Here is a 23,840-nt window from a genome sequence, read left to right as displayed (position 1 = left end):
CAGTGGCAGAAAATGATGGAGCATACCTCCGAAACCTATCTCGTATCATTAGATGCCTTCTCCAAATGCGGAATAACCAACTAACGTCAAATTGATCGGTTGCGACTTTCAGTTACCGGGCTTTTTGTGAATCCTCGTTACTGTAGAGAAAATGGTAGGACGCATGCTCTGCAACATATATCTTTGTTAATTAGTGAATGCTCAGTAGTGGAGAGAAAATGGAAGGACGCATGCTCTAGAACATAGACCCACATGCGTTGTCACACTAATTTTTTTCTCCGTGGCCCACGGTTGGGAATCATTTGCGAGAAAGAACAGCAATATATGCAAATACTTCCACTGGCCAATTCTGCAGTAAGCAAGCAATAGTGTTGTGCGACTTTGAAGCAGTAGAGACGAATCACAGCCTGAAAGTTGAACCAAGTAGATAGAAAATCTTAGAAAATCTGTGAATAAAAGTGCCTGTGGTTTTCGTTACGGTAAATATGCGGTGAAATAGAAGACGACATATCATATCATAGGCATTGCGAGGAAATGCCATGATCGATCAATTCATCCACTCCACCTCGCACGATGCAGCCCATCGCATACGGCACGGCATCCTACTCAGCGCAGCACTTGATAATTTTTAATCCCTTTGGATTCGTTGGAACTTCTTATAAATTGAATGACTTTGCCTGCATTTCTCGTGTCTGATGTTTCCAGTGATGAGAAAAATGGGAACGAGCATTATATTGATTGGGTATATTGCCATCTTCTGCTATTCAATCCTCGCAGGTAAACTAGCATTAATCAACGTTTAAATTCTTCTTTTTAATTCTGTAATGAATTTTGGCAAAAAAATTTATGGAAAGCTGAAGATGCACAAAATATGAAGATGAACGAAATGCAAAGTAAAACTTTAGGGTTTAATATTGAAGAGCAGCCTAATTTTTCATTTTTTAGAAAAGAAATTTCAGTTTTTCACCTAAATTTTAGATTTTAAATTGTAAATTAATCTTCCACTAAAAGTTGCGAAATATTATAGACTTTATAGAATTATTAGAAAAATTTGAAGATAGTTTAGACATAGTAAATTACTGTGTGTGAGTTAGAGTTCAATTTATATTTGGGAAATTCAAATTTAGTGTGATTTTACATGAGAAAGTTAGAACAAGTTGAGTAAGTCTAGTTACATTGTCGATAATTTCATATTAGTAAGCTCTGTCTTTATATAATTGTAGTTGGGTCTTTGTAATGAGGGAAAGCCAAGAGCAGCATCTTTTTGGATAATTGTGTATGTGAAAAAGTTTATTGAATATAAATTTATTTTTTGTGTCTAAATTTGTGTTTTTTCTTTTATGCTTTAGTTGAAGATAGACTATATAGACTATGTAGACTATATAGAGTTATGATTGGTTAAGAGCTAGTTTTCTTTTGACATAAGGAAATAGGTTAATGGCCCAAGGCCCATACTTATGCCGCAGGAGCGAAAACCTCTCCTTACAATAACATTCCTTGAATAAGAATGATGAGGAGTACATTTGGGAATTGCTATTGTACTCACTATTGGTTTGACAACTTAGTTATAATAGATTTTCTCACTATATAAGAAAAGAAAAACCACTAAAACTTTAAAGAATTTTATAAAAATATTGTTAAATATTACAATTTGCATATTAAAAATCATTAAATTTTTTCTAAATTTCTAAATTTTAAAATAAATTTCAGTTCTTAAAATTTGCCAGATCATATCTCTGTTAAATGACCAAATTGGCTTATAATTCAATCAGCGCAGCACTTGTTAATTTTTAATCCCTCCGCAGTCGATGGAACTTCTTATAAATTGAATGTCTTTGCCTGCATTTCTCATGTTTGATGTTTCCGGTGATGAGAAAAATGGCAACTAGCATCTTATAGATTGGGTACATTGCCATCTACTGCTCTTCAATCCTTGCAGGTAAATTAGCACTAATCAACGTTTAAATAATTCTTTTTAATTCCGTAATGAATTCTAATGGAAAGCTGAATATGGACAAAATTATTGCAATCTGAAAGATAAATATGAACTTGGAAAAAAATCTGAATGAAAAATTTAGGGTTTCATATTAAAAAAGAGCTTATCTATCTATTTATTATGTTTTTTTAATAAAATTTTATATTTCCAGTTAAATTTTAGATTTTAGACTATAATTAATCTTCCACTAAACTATCCAAAAGAATTATAAAGAAAATTATAAACTAAACCATTAGAAATTTGAAGATATATTGGAAATAGTTAATTCAAGTTAAATTTATATTTGCACAAGTTTAATTTAATGTAAGTTTGGATAAACATATTAGTGGAAGTTGAGTAAAGTAAATTAGAGTCTTATGATCTTATATTTAGTAAGTTACACCTTTATATACTGTAGATGAGTTTTAGTAATGTGTGAAAGCCAAGAGTTGCAGCTCTATGGATAGTTGTGCATGTGAAAAAGTTTAATGAATATAAGTTGATTTGGGTTATATAGATTATATAGAGTTTTGTTTGTCTAAGAGCTCTTTTACCTTTTACAAGAAAATAGGTTAATGGCCCAAGACACATAGGCATGTGGCAACACTGAAAGTCTATCCTCTTACAGATCACTAACATACATAGTATTCCTTGGATAATAGTGATAGTATTCCTTGAATAATAGTGATGAGTGGGTCTGCATTTAGGGATAGCAGATGTCCCCATTGTTGATTTGACAACTGAGTTATGATATATTTTCTAGCTTTGCAAGAACCAAAACACTTTGAAATTCGAAAATTTGTATAAAAATATGGCCAAATATTTTACAATTTACATATTAAATAAAATTGATCAAAATTTTTAAATTTTACAAAAATTAAAATATCCCTTGAAATTTTCCAAACGACATATTTCTATTAAATTTCCAAATCGAGGCTTATAATTCAATCATATTGCAGATGGTGCAAAAATAGGAGTGAACTATGGTATGGATGGAAGCAATCTGCCACCTGCAGGTCAGGTTGTAACTTTGATGAAGAATAATAACATCGGGAAAATGAGGATTTTCCAAGCAAACAGAGATGTACTGAGAGCTTTTGCCAATTCTGGGATCGATGTAATTGTGGGAGTTGGTAATAACGAATTGCAGCTCATATCCTCCAGCCAGGACGCAGCGAACGGTTGGGTCAACGACAACATTCGCCCCCTCTATCCCGCCACCAATATCAAATACATTGCAGTGGGCAACGAGGTTTTGACAAGCACGAAGTACGTATCGTATCTTGTTCCTGCCATGAGGAACATTCAAACCGCGATTCAGAACGCCAATCTGCAGAATAACATCAAGGTCTCTACCACTCACTCCTCGGGCGTTACTAATGGCTTCCCGCCGTCTAAAGGTGTCTTCACGGACGAGGTTAAAGATATCATGAGATCTCTACTTCAATTCCTGTCAGATCACGGGTCTCCCTTCATGGCCAACATCTATCCATACTTCAGCTACACTGGGAACAGGGGTTCCATTTCTCTGGACTACGCTCTGTTTAGGTCAACCTCTACCGTGGTGCAGGACGAGGGTCGCAGCTACATCAACTTATTCGATGCCCTCGTCGATACCCTTCTTTCGGCCATGGAGGACTTGGGGTATCGCAACATCCCACTCATCGTTACTGAAAGCGGATGGCCTTCTGGTGGCAATGATGTGGCCACGGTTGACAACGCTGGTGTTTATAACAACAATCTCGTCCGCCATGTGCTCTCAAATGTAGGGACTCCCAAGAGGCCGGGAACGAGCATTGAGACCTACATCTTCGCACTTTTCAACGAGAACAGAAAAGCTGGTGATGAGACGGAGCGTCACTTTGGGCTTTTCTACCCTAACCAACATTCTGTATACTCTGTAAACTTTACTCCGTAATTGTGTCGCAGTCCGACGCACGAATAGAGCCAATATGAATATGTCCCCTATATGTCAACTGCCTCGATAGATATATAATGTAACATGCTCGATGCAGCTCATATGCTTCTAAAATAAATTATGACAATAAGGTATCGAAGGCGTTGAGAAATCTTTTCTGAAACATAAGGTGTTTGGATTTTTTTCCGAAAGTGAAATCCTTTAATCTTTGATAACTTGCTTTCGAATAGAGATACTCTCCAAACACGGTAACTGAGATATGCCAGCAGTCTTTCCTAGTTCTGTCGAAGACAGCATAGCCATTGGAGGAACCGTTGACTATTTTTATTGGATTATATTAAATAATGTTCAACAAAACCATCAAATTTAAATTAAATTGAAATTTTAATTTTAATCGCATTTCGACAACAAGATCTAGGCCTCTGTTTTCAAGACATTTATGTTCTTATCAAAGTAAGATATTCAAAGTTTATTGAAAATAAGATATCATAGTTTTTATTGATATCAAAGTTTTCAAAAACATTAAGATATCCAAAGTTATAACATCCAAAGTTGCTTGACTTTTAAGATATCTAAAGTTCGGTTGATATCCAATGTCCCTGACTTTTAATGATATCAAAAGTTTGCTTGACATCCAAAGTGGCTAGAAATTTATATTGTATCTATACATCCTCATATCCAAAGTTTTATTTCCATAAGTTTGCTTGACTTGCCTCCACCATTTTGCAGTGGGCATCACCTTCTTTCACAAGCACACCTATATTGCAATTAAGGCTACATACTTGACACCTATGAACACCCGCTTTACGGCAACCACCACAGATTCTTTAATGCCACACTCTTGACACCTATGAGCACCCCCTTTAGGGCAACCACACACATTATTCATTGTCTCTGCATACTCTTCAATATAGCAAACCTGCATAACAAAGTAAATTATGCTTAGACCTCTGCCGAAACCTATGAATAGAGAAATTTGAGTAGAAAAATCTTATGTGCACAAGACTCTAGGTGGTAGTGTTAAAAATGACCTACATTGCTAATAACATTATCAACAATTGATGGTAGTTGTTGTATCATTGTAGAACTCTCTAGGCTGAGGAACTATGCCAAAGCATCTAAGTAAGGTTTTGATTTAATTGGATGACCAATGCATTAAAACTTTAAAGAGTTGTAAATTCAAAAGTATTTCTGAGAAAACTAAAGGGTTGATTTTCATTCCTAACAGAATTAATCTTTAAATTGATTTGAAAATAAAAAATTAAGAAGATATATAATTTTTAAACATTCATATTGAACATATAATTTAGCATATACAATGGATGCATGTAGAAGCTTTCTACAACCAAACAATACATATCCAAGAGATGAGAGAAGACAACAATTAAAAGATTTAGAGGAATTAACAAAGACAAATTGTTCAGTTAATTAATATATTTTAATAATTATAACTTTGCAAGGGCTTTCATGGAGATTGACATTCAATCTAGCCTTGCCCAAACTCCTATGTTACCTTCAACATGCGCAAAAATAAATATGAAAAACATAATTGAATAACAAGACAAACTCACATAGGTACACAAGTTGTTCAGAATGAATCCAGAATCCTTCAATTATCTTCAGAAATAGATTAAAACATTAAAATCATGTAATTGATTTCTGACAAGGGTTCAACCCTATCTTCTTTGAATTACAAAATATTTATAGAGTCTAACTCAAAATATATGAATCTCAAAAGAAAATTTATTTTAAACTGAAACATGATACAAAACTAATTTGGATATTTACAAAAATAAAACATAAAAAGAGATATTCTAAACTGATTTGAACACTGAGCGCATATTTTGAGACTATTGTTTGATGACTGCTGCTTGAAATTGAATTTTATTTTTACAGTCCCTACTAGCTTGTTGTCTACTCCTGTTCTTTTGCCTTATGTTCACTGAATTTTTGCATTCTGTTCTATTTGATGAGATCAAGTAATTTATCGCATCTTTCATCATCTCGGATAGAAAATTTGGTTAAATTCTTGTATGACTCATCAACTTTTGTATACTTTTCAAAAGTAGGCCTAGTTAAAAATAAATGTTGAATTTCATGTTTAATAAACAAATCATATTCTAGGCCCTCCATGAATGATTTGCCAATGATTATCCTTCTAACTTTGGTGAATTTGGTTTTATCCGTTGCGATCTCATGTAACATGTTTTTATAATTTTCTAGTGGAATCAATTGGCAACTAGAACCTCATATATCTCAGAGTCCTTTCTATCACAGAGCATTAAATTACTATGGAATTTCTTGATCTACACTTCTAAGTTGTGGCACTTATTCTCGAGATGTAACATTAGATTTATTTTTGTTAAAAATTTTCTTACCTCTAAAACTGCATCAGTCCTATCTTTAATTCCAAACTCTTCAAGATCTTCCTTTGTTTTAGAATGCAAAACTTTGATTTTCCTAATAGCTTCTCCTTATTTATGATTTAGATCTTCTTTAATCTCTGCTACTACAGCCTTTGACCTCTACACTAAATCTTCCTCCTCAAAAATACTTGCAATTGATGGCCATAATTTAGTCAAAGATGCATTAATATCAATCCATATTTTCTCTTTCGCTTGAGATAAAGTCTCTGCAATCAATTATTCATTTTCATAGATTTCTAATTGTTTAGTTAATTTGTAATTTTTCCGTATTTCGACAAAATATGCATTATTAGTTTTAATTTTATTGTTGTGAATATTCTTAAGTTGTACTATAACCTTCTCAATTTCGATATCATTTAAATATAGATATCCCATAGCTTTTGATAACTGCTCTACTGAATTTTGACCAATGGGCTTTATCTCTTCTGTGGACACCACTGCTCTAGAATTTTCTGTCGTAGAAGTACCCACTGTAGCGTTGAGTTGTAGTTCTCTTTCCTTGATCAATTTTTTTCATTTCTTCTTCCATTTTCTGAATTTGTATGTTCTATAATCATTGAAAGCATGTTCTCTTTCTCCTCCTCTAACTCATTGACTTGTTGAGCTTGTGGATGTTCAGTTGTTGGCAACTTCAATTGTTTCCTCAATGTTTGGATACCATCATTCCTATTTTTGATTATCTATTCTTCTTCTTTTACATCATTAGTATCCAATCCTAATTTCAAAACCAGTCTTCAAATCCCTTAATTCTAGTATCCCTAGCTAGAGAACACATTTTTTCTAGCTTTAACTCAAGATGATTATTATTTAATGATGTTTGCAGCCTAGAAGCTGCCATGGTAGAAATTGTCAAAGATAAATAAATCATCTCACTTTATTGTTTGTGTAAATCAATTTGATCTATGAGATGAATCTGTTTGGTGTCAAAGGAAAATAAGGAAGTTTTACAATCTTCGGCAGTTTTAGGTATAGGGCCTTTTCGTTCAAAAATTGCCAATTGGAATTGTCCCCTTTCACTGTCTAATGTTGAAAGTAGTCTAGTCTGCATTGTAGAAAATTGCTTCCAAAATTTTACATATGTGGAAGACTTTAGTGCTTCATTTTTCTTTTTTATTTTTACAAATTTTGAAAAAATACTTTGTTTCGTTGAAAAGGGGAAGAAGGAGAAGGAGAAGGTATTTTGGTTTCTTTAACTTGTTGCAATGAAGGTGGTGATTCTCCTGTAACAATATTATAGAAGGACCTTGACAAGATTGAACTTTTGAGGATTCTTTTTCCTCATTAGTTGTTATCTTTCTGCTTTTCATGACCTTGAAATTTTTTTGTTGTAAATCTAATCCTGAAAGTGACTAAATTTCCCTTAACCTTTTTAATTCTTTCTATGCGGTCTTTGGAGTCTCTAACATTGTGTGACTCGATATTGCTTCCTAGACTTCCTGTAAAGTGTTTTCCTCCCATTTTTTTTATTGAAAATTTATCAATCTCTAGTTTAACCACATGAGCATAAGGTGATGAGTTCAGCGCAATTCTAACTAATGATATAATCCCCAGTGGGTCATAAGACCAACTAACACAACTTGAACTTCATATGTTTCAATAAATTATCTACCTCTTTCTTTGCAACTCTTGTGTTGGCTATGAATGGGCCAACATGTTCTTTCAATTTAAATTGAGCTTTTCGTTTTCTAGAAACAAAATGCACATCATATACATTCATCATTTGTATAATATATTCAAAAGAAATAATTCTCATTGGGAGGAAAATAAGAAACTTCTATGGTTACAACTCACACCCATAGATCCTAATTCTTGTAAAATTATGGTATAATTATTGGTCTCCAACCTTTGGCTGCTCAATAATATATAAAATTCTTATAATTTTAGTAGAAATCCTAGGAACAGTATCACTATTTAATAAACAATTTAATACATGCAAGAACTAATTGAAAAAATCACTAAAGAAGAACTCTTTAAAAGTCTTTATCACTAGTGAAGTCGAGTGAATAACTGATAGTGGGTTTCCTGTAATATCCAACTTTGGCAAAGGAAACTTAAATCTCTCTGACCAGTGATATAGAAACATATAGACCAAAAATAATTGGTATTTGAAATACCCTTCAACAATGAACTATAAAAACTGCTCATGAATAATGTCTGAAATGAACTGGTTGTAATTGAACATAACTGAAGGGTTTTTACCATTGGAAAAGACTAATAAAAATACTAAAATTACTTCATTAACCCATTAGTCACTTGGGTATCCTAATAGAGAAGAAACTGAAGAAATGACCTTCCTAGACATCTTATGGAACATGGAAATACAATATGGAGGATTGGTCCTGGGTAATTCAGAATTCTCACGCATAAAAGATTAAAAAATATGAGCTCTTCAGTAAAGGAAAGTTTGTGGTAAATCTCCATTAATGCATCAATATAAAACAAATGTAGGTATTTTGGAGAATTCAATTGAAGGGCTTGTAAAATTGACTCAGGGGTTACATAGCATAAGGTTTCATAACAACTTACCCCAGAATGAAAATTCATCACTAGCATCCTCGGAATTTTGAACGGCCCAATTTTGTGGTTCATAGAGGTCGAACTCGCAATTTGTCTCTACAATTTTAAATTGAGTATGACTAAAGTTAATTCATCCAAATTTATTACAGAAGGAAGCATTGGGCTATCTACAGATGCTTTGGACTTTCCTTTATCAGAGTCCATTAAGGAAAACATAATTTGTTGGGGATTAGTAGAAGAGTTACCTGGAAATAGGATCATTGTAAGATGGAAAATTGTTGGCGTTCACTTACATATTCGAGCAGGAAATCATGACTATAAGGAAAAAGAAGCAAAGAATGTACTTTTCAAAGGGATAGGTTTCTAATTAAATGTTTATAATGGGTGAAAATGGGTAACGGTAAATGGAGCAGGAAAATTGAATGTCTCGAATGTTGGCAAGGAAACTAATGCATGATAGTTACCTGATAAATTTATCAGGGATGTGGCGATGGTCAAATGTAGTGGAAATTTAGGCGATAGGTGAAATTGGTAGGAGGAATACTAGAGGGATGAGTGGTAGAATGGTGGTTTGCATGGGAGAGGGAAGTGTTATATGGCTTTTTGCAGGGGGTACCATAATGGATGCACGGCTTCCATGTACCCGAAGGAAGGATCGAGCAAACCATTATGCGGACCCTTCCCCCCTTTAACTGTCGACAATGCGTGGGGTCTCAGAAATGATCAGGGGTCGTTTATCTAGGTGGGCCCTATCTCATCCATTCAAAAGTAAATAGTCTTTTAACACTATGTGCCATATTGTTTAAATAAATTTATTACGTATAAATAATCCTTTTAAAATGTTAGGGATAATTTAAATTAGAAGAATTAAAAATAAAAATGATGCGACATTTGAATGTGCACACAATATTAGGGATATTATTTACTTTTTATCTCTTTTTTATTATTTCTTTCTTTCGATTTTTTTTAATTATCTTTTATTTTCATCTCTTTATATCTTTTTCTTATTTTTATATTTTTTTGTTCTTAGTTTATATAAATATATATATATGAAAATCAAGGAAAAGCTACAAAATATTACAAGGCTAAAAATAAGTTACAACATCGGCTCCATCTCGGGACTGCTTCTCCCCTTGGGATGCAGATAACTTGCAGATCCATGTGCTTTATCCTTGAGGTATGGATTCTTTGTTGTGAAAATCACGTATGCTGATGAAATTTAGAGAAAACCAGACATTTAAAATGATAATAGTTACAAGAATTTAATAGTGACTATAGTCCTTGAGGTATTTCCCATTGACTGGCAATGAGGGATACTATCCTTCCAGGTTACATAAAATGAATGTATTTTTCCCCTTCACTTTTGCAATGCTAAAAGGTCCCAACCATAAATTATCAAACTTCCATTCTTGCCTCTTTCTTCTCTTCTGGATTTCCATCTGAGAAATGGATCTCCTTATCTGAAGCCTCTTTCTCTACCCTTCTTGTCAAACAATATTTTCATTTTTTTCTTGAGATTGTTGAATTTTGTGCTAAACTTCATCTCTGTCCTGATTTAGCTCAATAATTTGGTTGATTCTTCTTGAAAAATCATATGCTTCTTCATATGATTCCTACAAAAACTTCATGACTGGAAATGCTAACTATGTAGGGAAAATTTCTTCAATTCCATATACAAGTTGAAAAGGATATTTACCAGTAGACCTTTTAGGTGAAACTCTATTTTCCCATACTGCATATTTAAGATAATTGTCCCAAATTTTTTTATGATCAGGTGATACTTTCTTAATGAATTTAAACAGACTTCTATCTTATGATTCTACCAACCCATTACCCTGTGGAAAATATGGTGTAGAATGATGTAAAACAATCTAATATTTATGACAAAATTCTACGATTTTTATACTACTCAAAGCTTATTCATTGTCTGTAACTATTTTTCTTCAAGAACTAAACCTAGAAAATATTTTTTCTTCAATAAATCTCATCACTATTGTATCAGTTTCATTCTTAATAGGAATTATTCCTACCCACTTTGTGAAATAATCAGTGCTTGTTAATATCCATTTATTTTGATTACTGGAAGATGGAACTATTTCACCAATGAAATCTAATCCCCATTGTAATAAAGGAGCTTCAATTGAAATTGGAACAATGGGAAGTGTTGCTAACATCTATTTTCCTGCAAATATTTGACAAAGGATACAACTTCTCGCCTTGGTTCCAACTTGTGCAAACAATTTGGGCCAATAGAAACCTGCTCTCAAAATTTTGTATGTGGTTTCCTTCTAAGAATAATGTCCTCCACAAATTTTCATTTACTATAAAATATTTCATGGTTTTAAGTCTTAAAAAATCTTTGATTCTTTGTAAATTTAAGAGGATACTCATGAAAATCATGACAAAAAATCATTGTGTCCTTATATCAATCTCATAGTAAAAGCTTTTCATCAATATGTAAAGGAAGAGGAACAAGAACTACACTAGAAGAAGGTTCTTGTGGATTCTCCTCACTTGATATTTGAGAAGGTTCTTGTGCATTCTTCTCACTTGAAATATGAGAAGTTTCTTGTGGATTCTTCTCATTTGAAATCTGCATAATGGTAATAATACCAAGTATTTTATAGTTTGATCCAGATAATAGTTTAGCTAGACCTTGTCCATTAACCAACTTTGTGGGTATGATGTCTAAAAGAAACTCAAGGATATTAGCAATCCATCATCCCCTCTTTCCATTTGTATCAGGATGAGTCAACATTATTTTTACTGCATTGCTAGGAACATAAGAAATTATAGGATAATGTAAAACATAAATCCTAAATTCTTTCAATGCTTGTACCAAGGCATAATTTTTTTTTCTATGATGTCATATCTCAGTTCAACATGTCTCATAACCTTACTGAAAAAGGAAATTGGTTTTTCATGTTGATCATCATTTCTTTACAATAAAATAGTTGTTATGGTAGTATCTCAGGCAAATGAGATGATACTAAGAATTTTTGTGTAATATTGACTAACTAGCACTCAGGCTTCTAAAATTACTTTTATGATTTTTGGAAAAAAAAAAAATCTAACATGTACTGTCCATTTAACTTCTTTGTCTTTCTTGAGCATATGAGTAATATCTTTAACAATCTCAGCATAGTTAGGTATAAATCTTCGAAAACAATTTATCTTTCCTAAAAATGAATGAATCTCTTTTTTATTTCTAGGTAAACTAATTACTTGAATTGTTGAAACTAATTTTGGATCAATAACAACTCCTCCTTTTGAAATTATATGTCCCAATATCTTTCCTTCTTTCATTGCAAAAAGTGACTTTTTAGAATCAAGAGAAAACCCATATTTTCTGCATCTTTCAAAAAATTTCCTCAAGTGTTTCATGTGTTTATCATCAGAATAAAAAAACACAATTAAATCATCAAGATAAATGACAATGAATTTATTTATCTTACCAACAAACGCCAAATCTATTTCTCTTTGAAATGTTGCTCAAGCATTTATTAGACCAAATGGCATCTTGGAATCATGAATGTACCCCATGGAGCTGTAAATGTTGTCTTTTCTCTGTCTTCTTCACTACAAAATTTGGTTTTATCTAGAAAAACCATCTAACATTGAAATCTTGTTAGAACTTGATATTCTCTAAAGTAATTGGTCCATTTTTGGTAATGGATAATTTTGTTTTAAAGACAGTTTATTCAGATTTCTAAAGTCAACACACAGTGTTATTTATCCATCTTCTTAACAAGCCCCAGGTTTGTTATCCATTCAAAATATCTTAAGGGAACAATCATTTTAGCATTGAATAGCTTATTTACTTCTTTCTCAATAATTGGAAGCAAGATTGGATTTATTCTTTTTAATTTCTGCTTAAATTGTTTAGATTCTGGTTTAAGAGGATTTTTATGCTTAATGATGGTTGTGTAATAGGTTTTCAATTCTTAATATGACCATGAAAATACATCTCTATAGTGCTTAAAAAGATTAATATATTTCTCTTTCATTTCTTGAGGTAAAGATGTTGAAATTTTAACATTTCTCACTTCTCCAGAGTTACCAATATTACACTCATGTACATCTTCCTACTGTGAATTTAGCAAAGAGGTTTTTGAAACATCATTATGATCAAAAAAATGTTTTTCAAGGGGAATCCACCCTTTTGGGATGTAATTATTTGATAATTGAAAGATATCATGATCAACAATCTTTTGTTTTAAATTTAAATATGAATCATCCTTAGTCAATTTTATTTCATCGCTATTTTCTTCTTCAACATGTAAAGCGAAAAAATCATCTATTGCTTGTGAAAAAACCTTGAAGTGTTCATTATCTTCAAAAACTTGCCAGCGTTTTAGATTATCAGGAATGGAAGGTCTCTACTTTAATTCAATATGATAATTTAATTGCAGAGGATCGGGAATTTTGAAAGAAGTTGTAGAAATTTCCAAAGCATTAGCATGGATATTTTATTCTCTTGGGATTGATGTGATATTGAAGGCTTCAAAATAATTTTTTGCACAATCCCATACTTCATTTCTATAATATATTAAGCCTTGGATGCTTAGTTTGACAAAGATTTATGATTTGTGATGAGCCCCAATTTTTGGTAGAATTTGGGCTCATATTGGCCTACTTACCTTGCTCAACCATTCATCTTTTATCACTTATGCATTCATTTCTTAGTATATTCGTGTTGTTTGTAGGAAGAAGGGCAGACATTATATCTATGTGGCTAATACATGATGATTTCAGGTTTTTGGCATTAAAGAGAGCAAAAGACCACGCAAAAGGAGACAAGGAGACAGCAAAGGTGACATTGTGGGTTCATAGGGAGGTTGTCCACGGTCTTGATGACCTTCCTCGTGATTTTCAACTTAACTCCGAGCTCCAACAGCTCTCCCCACCGAGCTTAAAGGCAGCCAACACGTTCTATAGGATCAGCAGTTTTGACTTTCAGTTGGACAGCCAAGCTCCACGAATGGAGGAAGCCAGCTTGATCTTCATTGTGTATAAATATGAAGGCCGTAGCCTTTGTTAGGAGCTTTTTGAACCTTTGAACTATTATTGTACTTCCTGAGCACGAGCTACAGCTCGGTGTTTGTTTTTGTAAGCCAGTTTTGGCATGACATTAGACTTTTGATTATGAATAAAGGCAAGCAGATTTGGATCTAATTCTGAGCTTTTAAGGGAGCTATAGCTCTCAGGTTAGGGCCCAACCTGAGAGCAATAGACCTCCTCTTCTTGTAGTGTTATTTGCCTTTCTTTCGAGCACGTTGTTTCTTTGTTTTGATATGCATTTCAAGAACACAGTCTGCTGATTTGATTTCTTTAATGAGATTGAGTAGGATTAGCTTATGGTTGAATCACTTTCAGTTGCTTAGATTAGAATAGGAGGATTGTAATTCATTGGAGCTCCAAGAAAAGGTTGTTAGTGCCTTCACTGCCATCTCTGTTTAGGGATTGGGGTGCAGTCTATACCAACCACCAAAAAAACGCAGTCTTTCTCCACTTTTATGCAAGCTGCAACACAGTCGTTTTAATCGTGGATCCTTCCATGCATTTTGCTCTTGAGCCATACTTCTTCATTACAATTCCATGCACGACTTTTCTTCATGATTTACATTGTTTTTCATTGGTTTAATAACACAGGTAGCACAGGTTAATGAATTCTCGTTTTTTGGTGCAAGACATAAGCAATTTCTTTTATTTACACTGCTTAGTATCATTCCACTTCCTTCTTCTTCTTCTTAACCTCTCCTCAAGCCACCTACTCGACCTCTGTTCAGCTCGTTCACCTTCCAACTCTTCCATTGCCCACGTAGCTTCATCCTTTTGACCTTTCGTTGCTGCCATCTTTCTATCCACCAACCAACTTCGTGCACTCTTTCTCCATCCTGTTTCTCTGCCCCTGAGTCATCACAAGCTCCATCTCCACCTTACCTATCCACCCATACCGCTCCATCACTTCACCATCACCCAAAACTCCCACGGTAGAACATCCTGTAGAAGTTAGCAGATTTCCTGTAGAATTCCTTAGTTTCCTGTAGGATCCCCTGCAGACATCCTGTAGAAGCCTGCAAACTTGGTTGCCGAGCACCTGAACGTTGTAGACTTCTGTAGACTGATGCTAGGGACCCTCTAGGACCTCTCCTAGCCCTCCTGACCTTTCCCAAGCTTTCTCTCCCTTCGCACCACCTCTGCACAGCCAAACCCTAATAAGAAACAAAACCATAATCACTCCAACCACTTAAGCAAAAATACAAAAACAATGTTCTTTTTCATGGAAGTAGTTTGAGTTCATGCATTTCACATCATTAGAAGTAATGGCATCATTTTTAGACATTGGCACTCTCACTATTGCATCATAGAGGTTAAACTAGTCAGATTAGGGTTTACTAGGGTTTCCATGTTTTGGTTGGTTTTCAGTTCACTTTTGCAAAGTAGATTACTCTCTGTTGAGATAGCCTTCATCCATCATTTAGAAAGCTTCTTCTGAGAACATATAGAAGTTGGCTTGAGCCCTAGCGGACTTGTGCCAGCTGACCAAGTGACAGCTGCGACAACAGCTAGTACTTGTGCATACAACACCGTCGCTTCCAAGTTTGTACGAACTACCGGGTTGATAAAATTAGAGATAGGAAACCCCAGGAGTTGTAGCATTATTGCTACAATACTGGGGCCCACCATCTTTTTGGCGCCGTTGCCGAGGAAGCGTCAGAGTATTAGTAATTGTAGCTTTTCTTCTATTTTCTTACTCTTGCCTTCTGCTAAGTAGTTTATTTCATTTCCATTCTGCAAAAGTGGCATAGACATTTCATGCTTTCATAGATTAACATTTCCTACTTTCATAGATTAGCATTTCCTGATTTCATAGACTAGCGTTTCATTTCTGCAAGCGTAGATTAGTGTTTCAATTTTGCAAGCGTAGACTAGCATTTCCATTCCTACAATTTCATTTGAGCAAAGTAGATTAGTTCTTTCCTGCTTTCAATCCAATTCTGCATCTTCATTTCAGTAAGATAGTTAGTTGTAGATCAATCTGTTTCAGTTTTGTAGGTACCAAAGAAAAAGCAAAAGCAATCAAAAAAGTCTTTTCCATTTCATGCCTCGTAGGAACCGAGATAAAACAGGCAAATTCCTACCCAATACCCCCACCACATCACTGAGTCACCCTTCTCTCTTCTTTGGTGACAGTGACCCAGAAGAACCTATAGGTGAACATCCTGAGATATACCAAGATCCTATAGAAGAAGAAGAATTAGAGACCACTCCATCTGAAGCGATGGCTGACAATAGAAGAGAAGATGAGAGAATAGAAGGTGCCTTTCCCATCCGAGAGACCAATGGAGAGATGAAAATGAAGAACATTAGCCCCTCCGCCTTACCTCACTTCCATGGACTGACTACTGAAGATCCTGATACCTTCCTGTTTGAGTTTGCTGTCCTTTGTAGAACCTATGACTATACTGAAGATGAGCAAAAGCTGAAACTCTTCCCTTCAACTCTTAAGGATGCAGCATTACGCTGGTTCATGGGTTTACCTGGGAATAGTATCACAACTTGGGCTCAAATGCAGCAAGCCTTCAATACCAAGTACAGGGATTATTGTAGGTCTAAGGAAACCAAGGGAGAAATCTTTCGAATGACCATGGGAAATGATGAGTCCTTAGAGGATTATGAGGAGAGGTTCCAACTTAGCTATAAGCGGGCCAGGTGCACACTTGACCCTGAATCCCTCAAGTTGGTCCTGGTCCGAGGAGCCCCTGAAGACCTCTTAGATACCCTTCACATGTTAGCTGGGGGGGACATTTACCAACTGCCTTATGAGGACATCAAGACTGTGTTTAGAAACCACTCCAGGGAAGCTCGAAAACGAGGTAGAGGAAACCTCCTCTCAACTAGTGTCCCTTTCTCCAAACATGAGCTTGCAAATCAATTAGAAGATCTTAAGAGTGAGGTGAGACAGACCATTGCCATGCAGCTGGACACATTCAGGATCCAGCGGAAGAAAGAAGAAGCTGAGAGAGCCTTGGCTGTCTTCTGCCCTAGGTGCACAAGGAGACACCCTAAGAACGAATGTCCATTGCATTCGGTTGAAGTATGTTTCGTTTGTGAGGAGGACCATCCCACAAATCAGTGTCCAACCTTACCTGGGTTTAAAGCCATGTACCAAGGGACAGAAGCTCCCACTGAACCTCTCTATTACCTCAACCAAAGGAGGCCACAAGGACCTAGAACTTACCAGCAGGGGATGCAAGGGGCACCTCAAGCTTATTACAGCCCCAACCAATCGACTCCTATGCCTTCCTGGGGTCCCCCTGCTCATCCTTCCTGGTCCATGCCTCCTCCATGGTCTTATCCACCTCAGTACCCTACTCAACCTACTTCTCATTCATATCATTCACATGCCCAGCCACAGCCTCGGTGGAATGCACCTCAATCGGGGTGGAGGCCCCAGTACAACACTCCTCCTGCCATTTTGCCTCCACCACCTGTTCAACCTCAACCCTTACCTCTTGCTCCTCCAAGGCAACCTCAAATGCCTGCTCAACCGAACCCGAACCCCAACAATAGACAGGCTCAACAGGTATATACTTGGGAAACATCATGCCCTACTTATGCTGTGGAGATCCAGGAGATCAATCTTCGATCTGGCAAGACTCTTCCAGATCGCCAACCTCCTCCCCCAGAGGGTGAGGAAGATAAGCAGGAAAGTGAACCAAAGGCTATTCCACCCTTTCCTGAGAGACTGACAGCCACCACACAACCCAACCTAGAGGAGGATGAGCTTCTGGGAGAGCTCAAGCAGTTGTGTGTGAAAATACCACTTCTCCAAGCCATTAAGGATGTGCCAATATACAACAAACTGGTTAAGGAAAAGTGTTTCAAACACCCAGGCAGGCGGAAGAAAGATGCTTCAACCATCAATGTCATAGGACAACTGTCTGACCTTATGTTAGGACAAGTCATCTGCCCGAAGTACCTAGATCTTGGAAGTCCTATAGTAGATGTCCACATCAATGGCACCATCGTACCTCACACCTTGATTGATCTGGGGGCTGCCATTAATGTGATGACCAGGGACACCATGCTCAACCTCAATCTTCAGGGTTCCTTGAGGAAGACCTCGACAGTACTGCAATTAGCAGATCGCTCCACTGTGACTCCCGAAGGGATTGTGGAGGATGTCTTGGTCTCTATCGACTCTTGGGAATATCCTGCAGATTTCTTGGTTCTGCAACCCAAGGAAAAGCTTACTAGATATCCTCTCATTTTGGGAAGGCCTTGGTTAGCCAGTGCAGATGCTTACATAAGTTGTTGTGCAGGAAATATGACCATCAAAAATGGTCCTATGTCCAAACAGCTCGTCCTATACCCTCCTGCCCAACCCTCCTTAGAGCATGACTTACCACTCTGGTTAGAGGAAGGAGAGGAAGACGAGGTGTACTCAGCACCTCTGTGCACCTTAGATACCACCAGAAGAGACCCCCCAACCGAGGATTACTTGATCGAGACCTTGATCCAGAATCCACCTTCCAGTGCTCTATCCTTAGAGAAATTGGTGGAGGATGCCCAAGCTAGCACCTTAGTGGATCTTCGTACAACCAACCCTGTCACTCCCAGAGTCAAGAATGTGGAGTTCGGCCCTGAGAGAATGTTAAAGATCAGCTCCTCCCTATCCCCTTCCTAGGAAAAGGAGTTGTGTAGCCTGTTGGCTAGTCACCTAGATGCTTTTGCTTGGAGCTATAAGGAGATGAAAGGAGTCCATCCTTTGGTGTGTACCCATCACATATACATCAAAGAGGATTGTAAGCCGGTTAGGCAACCCCAGAGGAGAATGAATCCAGCCCTTAAGGACATTGTCAAGGAAGAATTGCAAAAACTATTGGATGCCGGATTCATCTACCCCATCTCAGATAGTGAATGGGTGTCCCCTCTGGTGTTGGTTCCCAAGAAAAATGGGAAATGGAGAATCTATGTGGACTACCGAGAACTGAACAAAGCTACCAAGAAAGACCATTTCCCTCTACCTTTCATAGATCAAGTGTTGGATGGCCTAGCAGGAAAGAAGTTCTTCTCTTTCCTGGATGGGTTTAGCGGGTACAACCAAATCCAAATCAGCCCGGAAGACCAAGATAAGACCACCTTCACTTGTCCTTGGGGCACCTTTGCCTACCGAGTCCTTCCCTTTGGGCTATGCAACGCTCCTGCTACCTTCCAGAGAGCTGTCTTAAGCATCTTCCCGGAGCTGGTCCATGATGGAGTGGAAATCTATATGGATGACTTTACTCCTTATGGGGCCAACTTCCAGGAAGCACTGTCCAATCTGGGAAAAGTTCTAACCAAATGCATTGAGATGAACTTGTCCCTTAGTTCTGAAAAATGTGAATTCCTAATGACTGAAGGGACCGTGCTAGGCCATACCATTTCTTGTCAAGGGTTGCAGGTGGATCCTAACAAAATTGCTCTCATCAAGAAGGTTCCACCTCCTCAAAAGGTAAGGGATGTTCGGAGTTTCTTGGGATTAGCAGGATATTATCGAAGATTCATTAAAGACTTCAGCAAGCTAGCCTCGCCATTGTTTGGCCTGTTGGCAAAAGATGTGGAGTTTAAATGGACTGACGATTGTCAGAGGGCTTTAAATGAATTGAAGGACAAGTTGGTGTCAGCCCCAATCCTGAGAGGCCCAAATTGGGCCCTACCTTTCCACATCCACACTGATGCCTCGAACAAAGCCATAGGTGCAGCTTTAGGACAAGTTGAGCAAAAACTTCCATATGCCATTTACTTTGTTAGCAAAAACTTGTCCAAAGCTGAGCTGAATTACACTGTAACCGAGAAAGAATTCTTGGTTGTGGTCCATGCACTGAATAAGTTCCGACATTATATTACTGGCTATCAAACCTTTGTACATACAGACCATGCTGCAATTAGATATTTAATGAATAAACCAGATGTGAATGCTCGTATTATTAGATGGTTGCTTTTATTGCAACAGTTTGATTTGACCATTGTTGACAAACCAGGTAGAGAAAATGTTGTTGCTGACTTTTTATCTAGATTGGATTTGTCTGCAGATGAGGATGGAACAGTGGATGACCAGATGCCCGATGAACATCTGTTTTCTATTTCAGTACTCTCTCCATGGTTTGCTGATATAGCAAACTACCTTGTTTCAACACAGTTCCATCCGCACCTATCTTCAAGAGAGAAGAGCAGAATCATTAGGAAAAGTGCCTCATTTACTTGGATCGGGGGCAATCTGTTCAAGCTTGGCCCCGATCAGATCTTAAGGCGTTGTGTAAGGGAGGAGGAAGTCTTTGATATCCTCCTCACCTGTCATGATGGGCCTTGTGGAGGACATTTTGTAGCAAAGAGAACTGCCTTCAAAATCCTGCAGGCGGGCTACTATTGGCCCACACTTCATCAAGTTGTCAAAAGATATGTCAGCCAGTGTGACCAATGCCAAAGAATGGGGAAACCGACCCAAAGGGATGAGATGCCTCTCCAACCTCAGGTGACTCTTCAGCCATTTGAGAAGTGGGGTATGGACTTTGTGGGCCCAATCAACCCTCCTTCAAGGCAAAGGTCTTACATCATTGTGTGCACTGACTACCTGACAAAGTGGGCAGAGACCAAAGCAATCAAAGTAGCAACAGAAGAAAAGGTGGCCGAGTCCCTAAGAGAGAACATCTTCTATATGTTTGGCTATCCAAGAGAGCTGGTCACCAATCAAGGGAGCCAGTTCACCTCCAACCTGGTTGAAGATCTCCTAGCTCATCACAAGATCAAGCATAGGACTTCCACCCCCTATCACCCTCAAGCAAATGGGCAGGTGGAAGTCACCAATAGAGCACTAGAAGGGATCTTGACTAAGGTGGTGAGCAGCAGCAGAAAGGACTGGGCAGATCGCCTGGTTGAAGCCACATGGGCTTACAACACCACTTGGAAGACCACCACCGGCTTCACACCTTATGAGCTGGTCTATGGGAAGAAAGCTTTGTTGTCCATTGAGTTTGAATACAACACTTTGAGGATGGAAGCTCAGCTGGACCTAGATCTCAGCTATGCACAACAAGAAAGGCTATTGCAGCTGAATGGACTGGATGAGCACCGAATGCAGGCCCTCCTTCACTCAGAAGTGGTTCAACTTCAGAGAAAGGTGTGGCATGACCAACATCTCCATGACAAGCAATTTCAGCCGGGAGATTGGGCTTTGTTGTATGACTCCAGATACAAAGATTTCAAGGGGAAGCTGAGAACCAGATGGCTAGGGCCATATTCAGTGGAAAAATGTCATGATAATGGATCTGTTCTTATTCGGACCATTGATGAGGAAGCCATCCCCATGCTTGTCAATGGGCATTGATTGAAGATCTACAGGAAGCCTCTCTCAAGACAAGAGTTCATCAAAACTATGGAGAAGGCAGTGTTGGTCATAGAGAAGGGTTCTGCCTCTGCTTTGGGCATACCCTGAAGAATCTAAACAAAAAAAAAAATAAAAAAAAATAATAAAGAAATAATAAAGATCCTTGGGTGAAAACCTTTCTGAGGCGCCCAAGGCAGGTGGTAGGGGTGAAAACCTCATTGAGGTGCCCCTATTATCTTTCAAAAAAAAAAAAAGGAAAAAAGATTGGAAAAGATCCTTGAGTGAAAACCTCTTTGAGGCGCTTAAGGCAGATGGAAAGGGTGAAAACCTCAATGAGGCGCCCCTGTTATCTTTCAAAAAAAAAAAGAAAAAAAAAGAAAAAAAACAAAAGAGAAAAACAAGGTCAGCAAATTCATTATGTAAAGTTGCATGCAGGTGTTCTATGGAGGAGAGGAAGCCTCTCAACTCAAAGCCAAGGGTCCTTATCATGCAGTCAGGACACCTCACCAGCACCTCCTCCAAGAATACTCATTTTCTCCCAGTTATGTTAGATTTTATTACAGCTTGAGTCTTCTACAGGAAGACGCAGATTTTCTACAGGAAGAAGCAGATTTTCTACAGGAAGGTGCAGACTCTCTACAGGAAACTCAACCTTTCTACAGGAAGCTCTGTAGTTCTACAGGAAACTTCCTGTAGAAGCTCAGAACGGGCCAGAATTCATTGCATGAGAAGATCTAACGGCTAAGGATCGGTTTGGACGCATGCAAGCCACTGTTGTCACCCTTGCACATTGTTGTTATCTTGGTCCACCATCCTTGTCGACATGCAACAAAGCTACCTGCACCAGCAAAGCAGATCGTTGAGTTCTCAAGAAAAGGCAAATGTTAATTGAAAAAACGCTGGAGATCTCACACCATATTCATTCCAGTCATCCAGAAGCTCCGAGAGCGTGATCGTGAGGCCAGATCCATCGTCGTGCAGCATGCACCCAAGGAGGAAAAACTGTTCCAAGACATCCCGTGGGATTCCTGTAACAGTTAAGCCTGCTAGAGTGGATACCATTCACCGCGCAGGCCATATGAAATGAAACGTGGGTGCATGCAACTAAAGCATCCCATCCATCATCGGTAGCTTGTGAACATGGACCTCTGGGCCTGTGTAAGTTCGCCAGCAGCAGGTAAATCCACTCATCAGCGTCCAAAGAACCGAAACATCGTGTGCAGCCGCGCAGGTAAGTGTCTCGACCCTTCCTTCCCTCAGATTGCATGAATTTTACTTTGATTTGATTGCAAAGTGTAAAGGTGAATGGGTTGAGCGGCCGTATGGCCATTTGGCTGGCCACGTCAGCCAGTTAATGGTATAGTTGGATGTTTGGGTGGCGGCCATGACAAAAAGAATGGGCAGCACGCGCGTGAGAGCAATCCCGTCGAAAAAAAACGAGTTTAACAGAAGAGGCGGCGGCAGATCTGCGGGAATTGGTGCGGCAGCAAGTGAACGCGCAGTTGAATGATGGGATGACGTCACCCAACGGTCCGGCGGGGACAACTCACCCCCGCGCCACGGATTCTGCCGAATTCAAAATCTAATCGGCTAGATTGCACTCATGCATTTATCAACCACCGTTTTGAACTCGAGCGGCTATCCTGATCCTTCTGCAGTTCGATACGCCGAGCCTTTGGCTATCAGAATGATTGTGAAGCACACCCAAGGCGCAGACCGACTGCAGTCTTCCCGAAAATTGCGCACTGCATTCTACAGGAACGTTGTCATCCTACAGGAATGCAGTTTCTACAGGAAAGCGGGTGCCTCACGTAAAAAGGTGGCAAATTGAAAAGGTAACCCTGAACTCTTCATGCACTGGTTATTAAAGGTGGCAGGATTGTCGTCCACAGTCTGGTCATAGAAAAATGGTGAAATTGTTGTCTGTTGTGCCCATACTGTCATTCTACAGGACGTCGAGTAATTAAACTGTGTTAAGTTCCTCAGGGATAAGTTTTGTGGATTATGTGCATGACATTTTGCACTCTATCTCAGTAAACCAAATTTCTTCCACAATCACCACCTCTGGTTAAGGAAACCGTTTTATCATGCCGGGTGGGTTTATTAGATGAGAACCCACTGATTCAACCAAGTTAAGGGAAAACCAGGAAGTGGGAGAGCTCTTCACACGGGTTCAATGGATATTTTTTTGTGACAAATTGCAGGGGTACGATGATGAAGTGGCAGAAGAATTTTTGCAGGCTCTGAAGCCGAAATCCAAGACACTGGCCACAGTGAACTTCAGGGGCCTAAGCGTCAAGCTCACCCCGCAATATATCAGTCGAATTACTGAACTTCCGATGGGTTTGCCATGGGATAAGGAAGAAAGGAAGTTGAGCCAGCAGGCCAAGAAAGAATTCTTCCCACCTGAGGAGGAATTCTCGGAGGACAAAAATGGGGTGCGAAGAACCAGCTTGCTGCCACCATGGAATGAAGTTAGCTTGCAAATCATGAAATATATAACCTGTGAAGGTCGTTTTAGCATCGTGTACGCATATCACTTTCGGTTGCTCACTCAATTGAGGCACCGGGTTGATCTTCCTGTAGAACAGAAACTGAACATTCCTTATTTCCTGCTTCAGTCCCTAATTG

The 23,840-nt window shown here is 38.0% G+C and overlaps 1 protein-coding gene across 1 annotated transcript; it reads left to right on the top strand.

The window, feature by feature from the left end:
• The first annotated feature begins 600 nt into the window (after positions 1–600).
• Positions 601–4,060, top strand: LOC149184237 (glucan endo-1,3-beta-glucosidase-like). Its single transcript, XM_089418864.1, has 2 exons — positions 601–777; positions 2,935–4,060. The coding sequence occupies exons 1-2, from the start codon at positions 696–698 to the stop codon at positions 3,891–3,893; spliced, it is 1,041 nt and encodes a 346-aa protein (XP_089274990.1). The 5' UTR covers positions 601–695; the 3' UTR covers positions 3,894–4,060.
• The last annotated feature ends 19,780 nt before the right edge of the window (positions 4,061–23,840 follow it).

This window comes from Pinus tabuliformis, chromosome 3_2 (genome assembly GCF_031772625.1).
Source record: "Pinus tabuliformis cultivar Carrire ecotype Pingquan chromosome 3_2, CPIR1, whole genome shotgun sequence".
NCBI lineage: Eukaryota > Viridiplantae > Streptophyta > Pinopsida > Pinales > Pinaceae > Pinus > Pinus tabuliformis.
The sequence above is the reverse complement of the archived record's forward strand: the minus strand, read 5'-3'. Positions and strand labels throughout refer to the sequence as shown.

Bases quoted from the DNA above. Each gene is read 5' to 3' on its own strand.
- LOC149184237 (XM_089418864.1), top strand. From the start codon at position 696: ATGTTTCCAGTGATGAGAAAAATGGGAACGAGCATTATATTGATTGGG. The intron at 778-2,934 runs GTAAACTAGCAT...ATCATATTGCAG, and splicing joins CTGCTATTCAATCCTCGCAG to ATGGTGCAAAAATAGGAGTG.